The 13,747-nt window shown below is 35.9% G+C and overlaps 1 protein-coding gene across 3 annotated transcripts in view; it reads right to left on the bottom strand.

Moving 5' to 3' along the window:
- The window catches only part of RPGRIP1L (RPGRIP1 like), a 92,712-nt gene that overhangs the window by 76,517 nt on the left and 2,448 nt on the right, over window positions 1-13,747 (bottom strand). For all 3 annotated transcript variants that reach the window (XM_032854454.1, XM_032854455.1, XM_032854456.1), the window contains 5 exons: window positions 12,981-13,072; window positions 11,221-11,365; window positions 7,000-7,298; window positions 3,812-3,914; window positions 2,161-2,304 (listed from right to left, as the gene is read on the bottom strand). In XM_032854454.1, coding sequence (XP_032710345.1) covers window positions 2,161-2,304; window positions 3,812-3,914; window positions 7,000-7,298; window positions 11,221-11,365; window positions 12,981-13,072 — 783 coding nt within the window. The remainder of the gene's footprint in view (window positions 1-2,160; window positions 2,305-3,811; window positions 3,915-6,999; window positions 7,299-11,220; window positions 11,366-12,980; window positions 13,073-13,747) is intronic.

Here is a 13,747-nt window from a genome sequence, read left to right as displayed (position 1 = left end):
ATATTATTTAGGAACTGGAATTATTATCTAGGAACTGGAATACTGAATATTCCAGTTCCTAGACGATCATATCCCTTTGGAAGAGGCCATGGCCAAAACAGCGTCCATCTTACTCTTTGGGAATTCAAGAAATATAACAGAGAAAGTAATCTCTGATAACCCTGTCCTCAGCCATGGAGTAAAGGTGATGGGGTACGCTCTAAGCTTGGGCTTGGTCTAAGCATAGAATTTTTATATTTAGGTAATATCTTAAATATGGCTGTTAGTAATTTATTAAGGTCATATTGAGTTTTGGGGTCTGGTCCTGTCGCATTGTTTCTCAGAAGGAATTGTGTCTTGGTTTTCCAAGACCAAGTCTAATCAGTTCTTCTTCCTACAGGAACAGAGACTCTTAGGTATTCAAGCTGGTTCAAAGACAGGCTTCAAATTGTATTGCCTAATATAATTCTCAAAAATATTCATGTTTCTTTTGCCTTGCTCTTAGAAGGATATATAAATATCACTAAATATACAGGATTTCATTATATAATTTAATTTTATATATAATCAGAGAGAATACTAATCTTTTGAATCTTTGAAATATAAAGCTTCTTATATTTTCAGCCCATTTTATTGTTCTTTCTAAAAAAATTTTATTTTTTAAGATTTTTTATATATTTATTTGACAGAGAGATCACAAGCAGGCAGAAAGGCAGGCGGAGAGACGGGGGAAGCAGGCTCCCCATCGAGCAGAGAGCCCGATGCGGGGCTCAATCCCAGGACCCCGAGATCATGACCTGAGTCAAAGGCAGAGGCCTAAACCACTGAGCCACCCAGGCGCCGCTCATTTTATTGTTCTTAAAACAAGTCTCATATGATGAATCTTTTCCTAGTTTTTTCAAACATTACCACGGCAGGTTAGTTTGTTAAAGGAGGATTAAACTCTGAATCCAAAATGAGAAACCAGAAAATCATACTGGTTTTTCTACATGAGAACTTAGCCACATAAGCATCATATCATATACACTGGAGAGAGGAAAAACAAATAGAGGATCTAGGTCTGGTTTAAAAAACATTAAGAGAGAAATAAGAGACATAAGAGATGTCAAATGCAATATGTAGACCTCATTTGAATTCCATTTTAAACAAACAAGAGAAGACACGTTCAGGGAATTCTGAATATAGACTGGTTATTAGAGGGTATCAAGGAACTGCCGTTAATTTTGTGCAATAATGGCATGGTGTTACATTAAAAAAAAATGCCTATCAGAGATATATACCGCAGTATTCCTGGGAGAGATGACATCTTATATGCTTGGGGCTAATTAACTGAAGAAAATAAAGGTGAAGGGAAGTGAAACAAGATTGGGAACATGTTAATGATTGTTTAAGCAAAGTGCTGGATACCTAGCCATTTAATGTGCCACTCCCTCTACTTCTGGGTATCCTTGGTCCAAGAAAACAAATAGAAGGGAAACAAAGGGAAAGAAAAAAAGAAAAAAGGAAGGAATGGGAGAATCATTTGAGGAAGAATATGGTAATAAGATAAAGTCTTGTTGGAAACATAGTGTTAAAGTATAAAACAGGGGAGATACTTTGGGAACCAAAAGTATTAGGAAGCAAAAACGACACAAGGAGGATGGGAAAGAAAATCCAGTACATCAAAAATGAAGAGGTAGCAAGGAGACCGCTGAAGGGCCCCCTCGGCACCCACAATAATCAACAGAATTTGAGGCAAATTTTGAATATTAGGAGAGATAACAAACATCTTTTTGGGACTAAAAATACTGGTAACATGTTATGGAATTTGTTTAACTTTGAAAAAAAAAATTATATGAGGCTGGACTTATTCGCAAGATGTGTCAACAGCACGGTCCTTGTCATGTATATTTCCCTTGGCAGGTGCAACCAAATGGCATCAGAACTTCCTACAGTTATGATAAGTGAAACAAATGGACAAATGAGTGGGGGAAAAAAGAGAAGGCAGAGTAGGATGGGGAAAATGCCCTTTCCCCTGAGCTGTTGAGAGCAGTTAGTAGGTCTAGAGGAGGCTTATACGAGGAATGTTAAGTGAAAACATGATTTTTTTAAAATAGACAAGACTTACCCTTCTATGGCACATGATAAAGTATTTTAAACTAATTTTGACCTTATCAAAGTGATATTTCTGTTTTAACATACCTTTGATCTGTAGCTTGCTGTTCTCGAAGCTGAAGAAGAGATAACTCAATTTCATTTTCTTTTCTTCTCAACTGAGTTTTCAGGATCTCAGCCAAGTGCTCTAACTCTTCTATCTGGCCTCTCTGTGACTGAATAACATTTTCTCTGAAATAAAGAACCTTTACAAGAATTTGTAGGTTGAGGAAAAACCTGCAATATTCAAGATCAGTATAAAGAAAGTTCTTCATAATAAAGAGCAAGTAGAAGTTAAACATTTTTAGCTTAAGTGCCTCTGCATATAGTGAATAGCAGATTAAATGGGACGATGTAGAAATGCATCTGGAATTATTCAAAATACTGCTTTTTTATACAATAATGTCTTAGATGATAACCTGGACTTCAGTTCAATTCAATTCAGTATTTATTGGTTACCTACTACGTACTCCACAATTTGCCCATCTTCAGATAATTTATCCACTTTTGGTTTTCCCTTTGTACATCTGGCTAGACCACGCAATTTAACACTTTAGAGAGAGCAAGGATTTGCAAAACGTAACAGAGGTTTTTTTTGCTTGTATTTATTTATCTCTACCATGTCTGGCAGCATCCCAGTGTAATGAGCCTCAGAAAACTCCTATGAACCCTGTTTTTTCAGCTGATTAGCAGGGAACAAGATTGGGTTTAGTCTTTTGGTTTTATTCCTTTGCAGACTAGTTATTGCTGTAACTGGTATTTAAAATATTCAGAGGCGCCAGGGTGGCTCAGTTGGTTAAGCAACTCCCTTCACCGTCTCAGGCCCTGATCCTAGGATGCTGGGATCAAACCCCATGTCAGGCTTCTTGCTCAGCAGGGAGCTTGCTTCTCCCTCTCCCTCTGCCTGCTACTCTGCCAGCTTGTGCTTTCTCTCTGTCAAGTAACTAAATAAAATAAAGATAAAAATAAAATATTCAAAAGAAGTAATCTGAAGTTTTCATTATTCTTAAGCAACCGTCTAAAGCATGATGCTATTTCATGTTTTCTTTCCTCATTCAGAACTGTTACTTTTTGATGATCCAGGTGAAGGCCTGTAGGTAAGGTGGAACCTTATCTTCATTTGTGTGATTCACAGACACGCAAACCATGAGGCTTTGATTAACTGGGAAAGTAAGCTAAATGTGGCAGAAGTAACTTTTGAAACCATAGTATGATGAAGAATGCAGTACCACAGAATCACAGTGAAATAAAATCTGAAATCCATATGTATTTGATAACTCCAAACTTTTAAGCCACTCCCTCTAATTCTTTTTTTTTTTTAACCGCAAAAAGGCTAATTAATTCAGGATCTAAAAAAAAAATTACCTGTAATTTTTCTGAGAATGGAAATGTTGCCCCTAAAGCTTATACTATTCTAAATGACTGGGCTTTATGCCATTTGTTTGGGGAGAAAATTATAATATAGAGGACTATTCTATGAACCTCTGCACTGATGTAGTTGGTTAAGTTGTTCATTTTCCTCATTTTATTGGAAACATGTTATATAATAGCTGTTCTTACCCCACAGATCTAGATATATTTAGTGGAGCAAGTTATTTGTACATAAACAAATTGTGTTTAAAATAAAGAAAAAGGGAGGGATCAAAAAAGACATGATCAATAAACAAAGTTCTAAAATTACCACAAAAAGAATACATACAAATTTCTTATTTCTCCTTTGGCTTCTTCAAGTAAATTGTTGCCATATTTTGTAAGCATGGGTTGTAGAGTTTCTGCTACATCGACATCTTGGAATCTAATACCTAAAAGTCAATCAGTAAGATTATAAAAGTGAAGTTGGGAAAGCAGGACTCTTGATTTGCTATCATGAAGAAATGGGCAATAGAAGAAAATTTCTTAAGTACTGAGAGATATGTGTTCCATAGTACAGAGAATCAGAAATCCATTGCCAAAGGGATTACCGCTGGCATTAAATGTACAGAGCATCAGGTATTGCCCATTAAACAACTTCTACTATGGAAACCAAATGATCTAGAAATAATTTGGTTCAACTTAGATTTAGAGCATCTAAATTTATTTCTGAAAAAACTAAATTCAGGGTTTTATAATATAAGCTAAAGTATGAAGGAAAAATATTTCAAAATCTTGACTTTTTTTTTTAGTATTTTTGATATAGTTTTTAAAAGATTTTTTTTTTAGTCATTCACATTCCTTGACCTTACGTATTGAACCTTGTCTTCATTTGCGTGAATCACAGATACTGTAAGTGTAAGTCAAAATGTTTCCTATACTTTGGTTTCTTCCATCTCAATAAGAAAATCCCTATTTAAACAAAGGCAATTAAAAAAGAGATCACCAATGAGATTTCTTTAAATAAAACATTTTGCTGCTGCCCTTAAAATATTTTTCTTATAAAAATAGGTGCATTTTTTACAAGTCTACTCCCATTGTTAAAAATGAGACATAATTTTAATTACATGTTTACACTTACAAAATAAATTACTAGAGCTTAAGGTAGATAAAATATGACAAATAATTCAGATTTCTAATGGAGCATAGTCTCAGATATAAGGTACAGATAAAGTACATTCTTTTAAGAAAGTTTATTTTTAATTAGAATAGAACTATTGTTTGCTGTTTCCAAAATTTTCTCTATCTATTATAGTCCAGATTAAAGACCAGAAAAGGCTCTGCCTAAAACCATTAAAATAGTTTACTGTGTTAAAATTTGCCAATTTTGGCATTAATGCTAATTCTTAAGCTTTTCGTACATAAATTATGGAAAAACTAAACATCACTAGCAAAATTTAAAAAAGAATCTACTTATCCTTAAAGTAATCTTAAAACTTACTGTGTACCATACACAGTTGTAAGAATCTTTGTTCTACTGGTTCCTCACTATAAGGATTGTTTCCACATTATAACGATCACATCTCAAACCAGTACTTCCCATTCCTTCTCTTGACCAGGCACATATAGAAAATGGGAGTATGTGTTCAGCAGCTTGGGGGCAAGAGTGCCTATAGCCAGGGCGAGTCTAGTGTGCTCACCTAGCCACCCTACGCTTTGATACTTCTGACAAGCATGGCGTAACTTCCGGATCCAAAGGTGACGGTCTTGAAGAGACTGTTAAGGTTACTAAGGCATCAACCCCAATGATGGTGCCTCAAGTTTACTCAGAAGGGTAATGGCTGACAAAGTATTCATCACTGTGTAGTGCTCTGTAAAGTTTTACGCCTTGGACTCTGTACCAAGCCCTGAGAAAGGTCTGAATTACTAAGAGTATATAAACACCAGTAGAAATTTAAACTTTGTAGTCACATTTGAAAGACTGTGCTGCTCTGTGGCTCTTTTTTTCTTTTTCCCTATAGGAGGAAACTTCCACCAGACTCTTCCATTCAAACGGCAATTCATAGCAGTACATTAGTTTGTCATGTTAACCTACCATTTGGGCATTGCTTCTTTGTTTAGTATAAAAGACCTTACAAGCCATACAGATCGTCTTGCCCTGCTTCAGTCACAGATGACCCAACAAAGGCTGAGAGAGGGTAAGCAACTTTTGAAAGATAAAATACACTACCGTGGAGTTGCCATCTTTTGACTTTTTTTCTCATCTGGTGTTATCACTCCGTTTTACAGATGGGAAAAACGAGGCTCTGAGAGGTCAAGCACTCTCTTCCAAGGAGAAAGTTAATTAGCAGCAGGGTATTTTCTAATTTATAATGCATTGTGATTGCTTTGGTTATATCAAAGTCTATTGCCAATCTCACAAACTAGGCATAGCTGAGCCCTTTCATCTTGCAGCTGCCTCTTGCCTCTGTGGAGGCCTTACTGACTTCAAGGGAACTCTGCCTAAGGAAGAGATAGTGTCAATATTTTGGCTTGGAGAAAAAATACAAGAAAATTTTCTCCTTTTCGGTCTATAAGGCATTTTTTTGTCCTCCTTGATGAGTTGAAAGTTTTACATGACTTTTTGTGTCCCTCAAAATGTTGGGTCTTTATGTGAAGCATTTCCAAACGAACATCAATCACAGCTACAATTTTATTTCCTTCCCTAGTAGTTGAAATTTAAAAAAAGTTACTGAAACTATTGATTGACTTTTCACCTCATTATAAATAAAGTTTGTCCATGGGTGGGGAGAATTGGGAATTTTTATTAGAAAGATTCATGTTCTTTCTATATTATGTTTCATCTATGCAACTGAACTGTTGTGTGGGTAGGTTTTAGGTGATTCACTCTCAAAATGAGGAAAGTGATTGATTGATCTATGATCATTTTTGGAGATGGAGGAGATCTTTATGGTCAGTTGCTTAAATCCTTTTATTTCGCACGGAAGAAGCAAGTTCAGAATCACTAGATGACTTGTCCGAGGTCACCAGGGAGTATGTAGAGGAGCAAGAACACAATTTTTTAAACCCTTAGTTATGTGCGCATTGCACTGTCATGCTGCCTCCACACAATGAGAAATTTAAGCAGTTCCACAAATTTTATAAGAGGTCTTTTGACAAAGAAATTAAGTGTGATTATTCAAAACAAAGTATGATCGTAAAAAGCAAACTAGCTGGTTTCCCTATTTGCCTGAGTCAATGTAATTTCTGTCTGCAATACAGAAAACCAACTCAAATTACACTATTTTATATAGTTTCACACACGTCTCTCATATCAGGATAGATAATTAATGTTTTATTAATTATCAATGTTTTACTCAACAAATGCTTCTCATGTTAATATTAACATTTTATCAAAATGCAAGTCAAAAAACTACTTTTCTATTTCTAAAGGTACTTAAAAACATGCGAAATATAGAAATACTGTGTGTGCGTGTGTGTGTGTAAAACTACCTACTAAAAGACTGACATTTAGGATTTAATATAAGCTTATTTTACCTTTCCTGGGGCATGCCTGTAAGCCTGCATTTTCATGCGCTTTTCTACGCCCAGTGTTAACACGAGACTGCACATAATTGTACGGCGTTTGCCTGTGACCCTGGATTTGAAGTTGCTGTTTGGCTGAAATGAGTCTGTTCTTGAGGACTTCATTCTGTCTTTCAAGCTCATGAACTTTCTCCTGAAGCTGCTCCATCATTTCTTCCATTTCCACATCTCGTCCCAGCCGCTTGGGGCCGCCACCAACCCGCTCATATCTTTTCTTGTCATTAACTAGCCGTATTAACTTGGTGGCCATTCTAGGGAAATAATAAAAAGATGAAAAGGAATGTGAGAAGTCAGCATAAAATGCATTCTGTTGAAAGGAACATAATCACTGTGAGGACTTCAGTGCAGAACCTGAATAATAAATTTCAGGTTTTGATGTAACTATTACTGCCTGTGAAGAATCCTTTGATGATAATTGAAACCACTGGGCAACAATCTGCTTTATAGCACTGACAAATAACAGTTTCCTAAGGCTTATCATTTAAGGTTAGTAAAGAGAGGACACATATTTACTCCATATGTTCCTCAAATGCAATTTTTAACGCATGACCTTATGTAGGAATGCTGTATGCACTTAAATGTAGCTACAGATTGTGGATGTGGTGGGTTAGAGATGCGAGCCACAGTAAGCTACAACTTTTGAAAAGTGTGTTAAGACTGCAGCATTTAGATGATATGTTTTAGGTGAACTGTTTTCAGGTTCTCTAAGATTAAGACATATTACAAGTACAAAAATGTTAGGATGCATAGGTAGACACAGATAAAGAGCCCGGTGAAAAATTCAGAGAAACCGAAATGGGCCGCTTAGTGCCTGAGAAATGTTCATGTTTAATGGTAGAAAACACTCAGATGCAGAAAGTATTATTTTAACGCTACCTTTAAATTTAGACATAAGTTGTGCTTTTGACATCTTAAGAGTTTATACCTTTTAGTCTTTTAAGTTTTGATAAAAACTGGTTAGACAGAACAAAAGACAGAAAGGGCACATGGGGGTGATGTAATATACACGTACGGAAAACATGCCTGACAGTGAATGGAAAAATCTTGGCAGGACAAGAAAGAAAAGGTGGCTTTGATGAGACACACAAGTTCAAGACTTTACAAAATTGGTCGCACATCTTCAATAGCTGATTCTAGTTTACAGTGAATCTATTTTTATAAAGAGCCAGACGGAGATTGAAAATAAAAACTCACTTCATTTTTCTTTAAACGGGGTTTGCTTTATTTTAGCATGGTTATGGACAGAAGCTTTTACTTAAGAGAACAAAAGTGAAATAAAAAAATCCTTAATGGCTTTGGGATGTCATAGAACAACCTTTTTTTGCCCTAAGCGGAGTCCTCTGTAAAAGCGGTAGTAATACACGTCTATCTACACTTCTGGCTACTCGGCCTACAGCATGTGGCATCAGGGAGAAATATGCATAACATAATCAGTTAAGATTGTTTTCTCTTTCCCTTGAGGCAAATCCATTAAACATGCTTTATAAGGGATATAGGATAATAAAAACCAAGATCCAAGAGGACCACAAACACTCTAGTAAAATAATCAATGGATTAGTTCCTTTTCCACCTAATCCACAAAATGATATATCATGGAGAAATTTGGGCAGGTATCATAAGCCCAGCAGAGCCACACACTCTATCTAGCTCTTTAATGAATTAAGGAACCTTACCCTGGCCCCCCCGATGGTTTAGCCATAGAAATATGGTTGCTGTCTAAATGAGATGTCAACCTAAACATCTGAATCTTTTGTTACAGAGAGACTTTCACTGCGATAGAGATCACATTCAAAAGACACAGGTTTAATATAAAAAAGCAGTCAACATGTGGAGAATCATAAATGACCCAAATTTTTAAGGAAAGAAAAGTACATCAGTAGAGTGGTTTTAAATTCCTTCAAGGATGTTCCAGGAAACTTTTTGTCAAGAAACAAGATTCTGTTTGTCTAGTAAAAGCAATAATTTTCATTTGTTTGATGTGGTTATTTTGTAGTATTAATGCATTATATGTGATCTGATACAGTTTGAGTACTAATTTAAAAAGGTGGTTTATCAGATCTACATTTATACGAATGTGATACTAATTACATCTTAAGGCTAAATTTTTTTTTTTTAAGATTTTATTTATTTGACACAAAGAGAGAGAGATCACAAGTAGGCAGAGAGGCAGGCAGAGAGAGTGGAGGAAGCAGGCTCCCCACTGAACAGAGAGCCCAATGTGGGGCTCGATCCCAGGACCTTGGGATCATGACCTGAGCCGAAGGTAGAGGCTTAACACACTGAGCCACCCAGGTGCCCCAAGGCTAAATTTCAAAGCAGTCTGAGGCACCTGGCTGGCTTAGTCAGTAGAGACGCAACTTTTAATCTTGGGGTTGTAAGTTCGAGCCCCATGTTGGGTGCAGAGATTACTTTAAAAAAAGGGGGGGGCACCTGGGTGGCTCAGTGGGTTAAACGCCTCTGCCTTCAGCTCAGGTCATGATCTCAGGGTCCTGGGATTGAGCCGCACATCCGGCTCTCTGTTCAGCAGGGAGCCTGCTTCCCCCTTTCTCTGCCTGCTGCTCTGCCTACTTGTGACCTCTCTCTGTCAAATAAAAAAATAAAAAAAAAAAAAAAAAAAAAAAAAAGAGCAGTTCTACACCTTCCTCTAGGTAGTGTCCGTGGTGTGAAATTCAAGATTTTAGAGCTTTGGGTCACAGTGGTTATTAGATTACTACTCTCAGGGCTAAGTAAAATAACATCCCAGGAGGTTAAATGGCTTGGATGTAATACCATAGGCCAGTGGCAGAGAAGTAATAGAACACATGCATACAGCTTGACTCCTAGCCGAGTCCTTTTTTCATTAAACTACATGGCTCATTATTAGGTTGTTTTATATTTTCTGGCTAGGACAAATTACTAATGAGGTCAAGGTTGTGAATTCAATTATTTTACTGACCAATTAGGCTTACAAAGGAAAAAAAAATTGTTTAGTGGTCATAGCGTACATTCCTCATTCGGATAGGACATGTGTGTGTTACTGGTCAGAAAAGGAATCAGGCAAGTGAGTCACAGGTTTTGAAAAAAGACACTATCATGACTCAAAAATGAACTCAAAGTAAAAGCCCCAAAACACAGCAGGTCAGTGGGTCATTAAAACAAAGTCCACCGAGTAGAACCTGAACTAGAATCACCCCTTTAGGATGCATTCTAAGCCCCACCCCTGCCTGACCCCCCCATCTTCTTTCTTCCATAGCTATCTCAGCTCTTCATTTAACCTAGAACATGAATATGAATACAGGCCTGTTGAAGCTTACAAATGGGAAGGTACGTTTTTGTTTTTAATGCCACACATTCAGAAGATAGTCTAAGTGTTTCTGAACAAGAAGGAATGAAAGACTATCTACTCTTAAGAAGTTATCCCAGCAGGGGCGCCTGGGTGGCTCAGTGGGTTAAGCCGCTGCCTTCGGCTCAGGTCATGATCTCAGGGTCCTGGGACCGAGTCCTGCATCGGGCTCTCTGCTCAGCAGGGAGCCTGCTTCCCCCTCTCCCTCTCTCTCTGCCTGCCTCTCTGTCTACTTGTGATCTCTCTCTGTCAAATAAATGAATAAGTAAAATCTTTAAAAAAAAAAAAAAAAAAAAGAAGTTATCCCAGCAAAAATTTTATGCACACAAATCAAGGGACAATGTTTCTTCAGAAACAGTAGGGACTCTATGAAATAGAGATTCTAGACTCATTCAAGCAAAGTTAAATATGTTCCAGATATTTGAAGTGATGTTTTCATTAGTAAACTCCAAACCTTAATGGAACATGCATTCTAACAAGTCAGAATAGCTAATTACTTTTTCAAAATTTCATTTTAAACTAAGGCATTTAAAAAACAGATGCTTTGGCCATTTGCTTATTAAACTATAAATATTAAACCAGAAGTTATTTATAGACATGCTATACTCATGGCACTCTTCGCTATTAGATCTTTCTTTCAAATAGCAACTTCAGACATAATTAACACTCATCATCTTTTTGGTTTATTATTCTAGTTTGTAAGATTTTCCATTTTTAAAAATTGTATTTATTTACAACCTGCCTTGTTCCAAAAAAGATTCCAGGTGGAGTTTTCAATTAAGTTTGTAAAAAAGCATATTCTCCAAACTTTACAGTGTCAGGAGAAAAAGCTAAAAGCTTTTTATCATAACCTTTTAATTTTATCCTCTTGCTTGCGGGCATGCTGTTTAAGCAAAATGTTCTCATCATGCAGACGCAAAAATCTGTCTTCCAGTTCCTCACGACTGATACGTGACACTGCCTGGCGAGACCTCATTGTCCGTGTTGTTGAAGTTTCTGTAAAAATGCCAAGGTAATTAATAGTGGGATTATTTAAAATAGTCTCTAAAAATTGTAACTGTTGATATTAATATAATCTCCGATGCACTCATCTCTTTTACTTTGTGACCCACAAATAAGATTGTTTTAAAAAATGTTATAGCATTGTTTATATCACCAATCAGAGAGGAGAATAATAATCTTTTCTATTAAAAGTTTACATGCAATATTAAGGATTTGAGTAATAACAATATCCATTCAAAATGGTATTTAAATAACCATTCTTTAAGAATGTAAGAGGAAAGTCTGATTCAATAAGACCTTTCAACTTATATGCTCAATGTTGAAAAAAAACAAATTAAAAGTCAGATTATCTAAAAGTTTTTTTTTTGTTTATTTATTTTTTTTTTTTTACAGAGGTAAGAGTTTTAACAATAATTTGGTGAACATAAGATATTTTTCAGAGCTATGTATGGGTTCTGGGTTCTAGAAAATAAACTAAAATTTGCAAGTACAAACAACAAACCTTCACAAATCATTTATAAACTTTCTTATACATTTTTAAAGGGCTTTCATACCTTTTAGCCTGTGTATATGATATTTTACATATGCTTAAATTTAGTATTTTCCATGTCACTAATTTGCAATCATCATCCAAAAGAATCAACAAATGGACAAAGGTTAAAGCCCCTATGGTGGGTTACAGAGGGCAAGAATTTAACTTAAGGTAGCGAATTCGAATAAACAGCTTTACACAATTAACATTTATTTGTATGTGAATACCTGGTACTCCACCAAAGATCTAAAGCAGAGCTAACACATACTTTTTACTTTCAAAAATAAAACCTGTATAGTCAAATTTATCATTTTCAATGAACAACGCATTGACCACCTTTCTGTGGTAGTTCAAGGTTGCCAGTTGAATTATTCTAATTAACGGGGGTAGTAAGACACCTTAGTGGAATATATTTTATAGAACAGCCGTCTTAATGACAAATGCAGTAGCATGACAGCAGAGCTGACACGTTGTATACACAAACAAAAACACAGCTCTACACTCTGAATTGTTCCTCAAAGCAATGTTTCTCATTCTCAATTCGAAAGTGATATTTTAGCTCTAGGGTAACCACTAAGTGATTAAAGGATAAAGGAAACCTTTAATGTATATTAATTTGATAAAACAAAGTCAGTATCACTTGGATAAACAAACCATTTTGAGATACTCTACTTGAAAGGCAAAAATTTTTAAATACGGCATTTCCTCCCCTATAAAATTTAAACATAAAGAAAAATTTTAATGGTGAATGTGATTTAAACCAGGCAATTCGGTTTGGAGGCTTGATACTCTCTGTGTAGTTTCTACTCATGTGTGGAATTTTAAAAAGATGATTTATAACAATTCTTTATCAGAACAGAGGGGGATTTTACATTTTCTATGAGCTGTTGATAATTGATGCATGCAGTAAAATACCATATGTTGTTCTAAACTCTCCATGTTCCTGTTTAGTCCAATCAAGAGCTATATAGTTACTTAAATGGCTTCGTTTGTAAGGATATCAGAAATACTTTAAATTAAAAGAAAAGAAGTTACTGATCAAAGTTCATAACGATAATAAATAACAGCTGGCCATACCTTGTAACCCTCCCATTCCAGAGAGGTTTAGACCTATATCTTTCACAGGCAGGTCTCCTGCCGTCTCATCAGTGGGACGAGACATGGCCTGTCTGTGGAGAAAAGAAAATTCAAATAAAATCCTTCCAACATATAATGTTAACTATGCAATGGAAAGAACCAAATAAAATGAATAAAGCATTATAATTCTAACAGACATCTATTGCCCACATGTGCTGCTTGAAGAAGGGGAAAGCTTCTCTTTTATAAGTAATACTACATTCAATCAGTGTTCCTTTCAACAATAAATTTCCTATAGTTTAAGTATATAGTTTCCTATCGTTTGCTTAAGAAACGAGGTAAGATTATCATTCTTCCTTCTTTTTTCTTGATCTGAACAAAAACAATTACCCCAAATTTAAGAAACACTTCCTCTCCATCCCCCACTCCCTTCTAACCCCCAAAGCAAGCAGGTATCTTGGAAAAAACCTAGTCAAAAAACCTGATTCAAATGCTTGTTCTATTGTTTACTAGCTAGTCAAGTCACCTAATCTCGCTGAGTTTCAGTTCCTTAATTTTATTTTTTTTTTGAAAAAGTCATTTTACTTTTCATGTATATACACACACATATATATATTATTTTTTATTTTTATTTTATTTTTAAAGATTTTATTTATTTGACAGACAGAGATCACAAGTAGGCAGAGAGCCAGGCAGAGAGAGAGAGGGGGAAGCAGGCTCCCCACTAAGCAGGGAGCTGTTGCGGGGCTCGATCTCAGGACCCCAAG

This window comes from Lontra canadensis, unplaced genomic scaffold, assembly GCF_010015895.1.
Source record: "Lontra canadensis isolate GAN:19392208 unplaced genomic scaffold, GSC_riverotter_1.0 scaffold8, whole genome shotgun sequence".
NCBI classification, from domain to species: domain Eukaryota; kingdom Metazoa; phylum Chordata; class Mammalia; order Carnivora; family Mustelidae; genus Lontra; species Lontra canadensis.
Note: the sequence above shows the minus strand (reverse complement) of the source record. Positions and strands in the feature narration are given on the sequence as shown.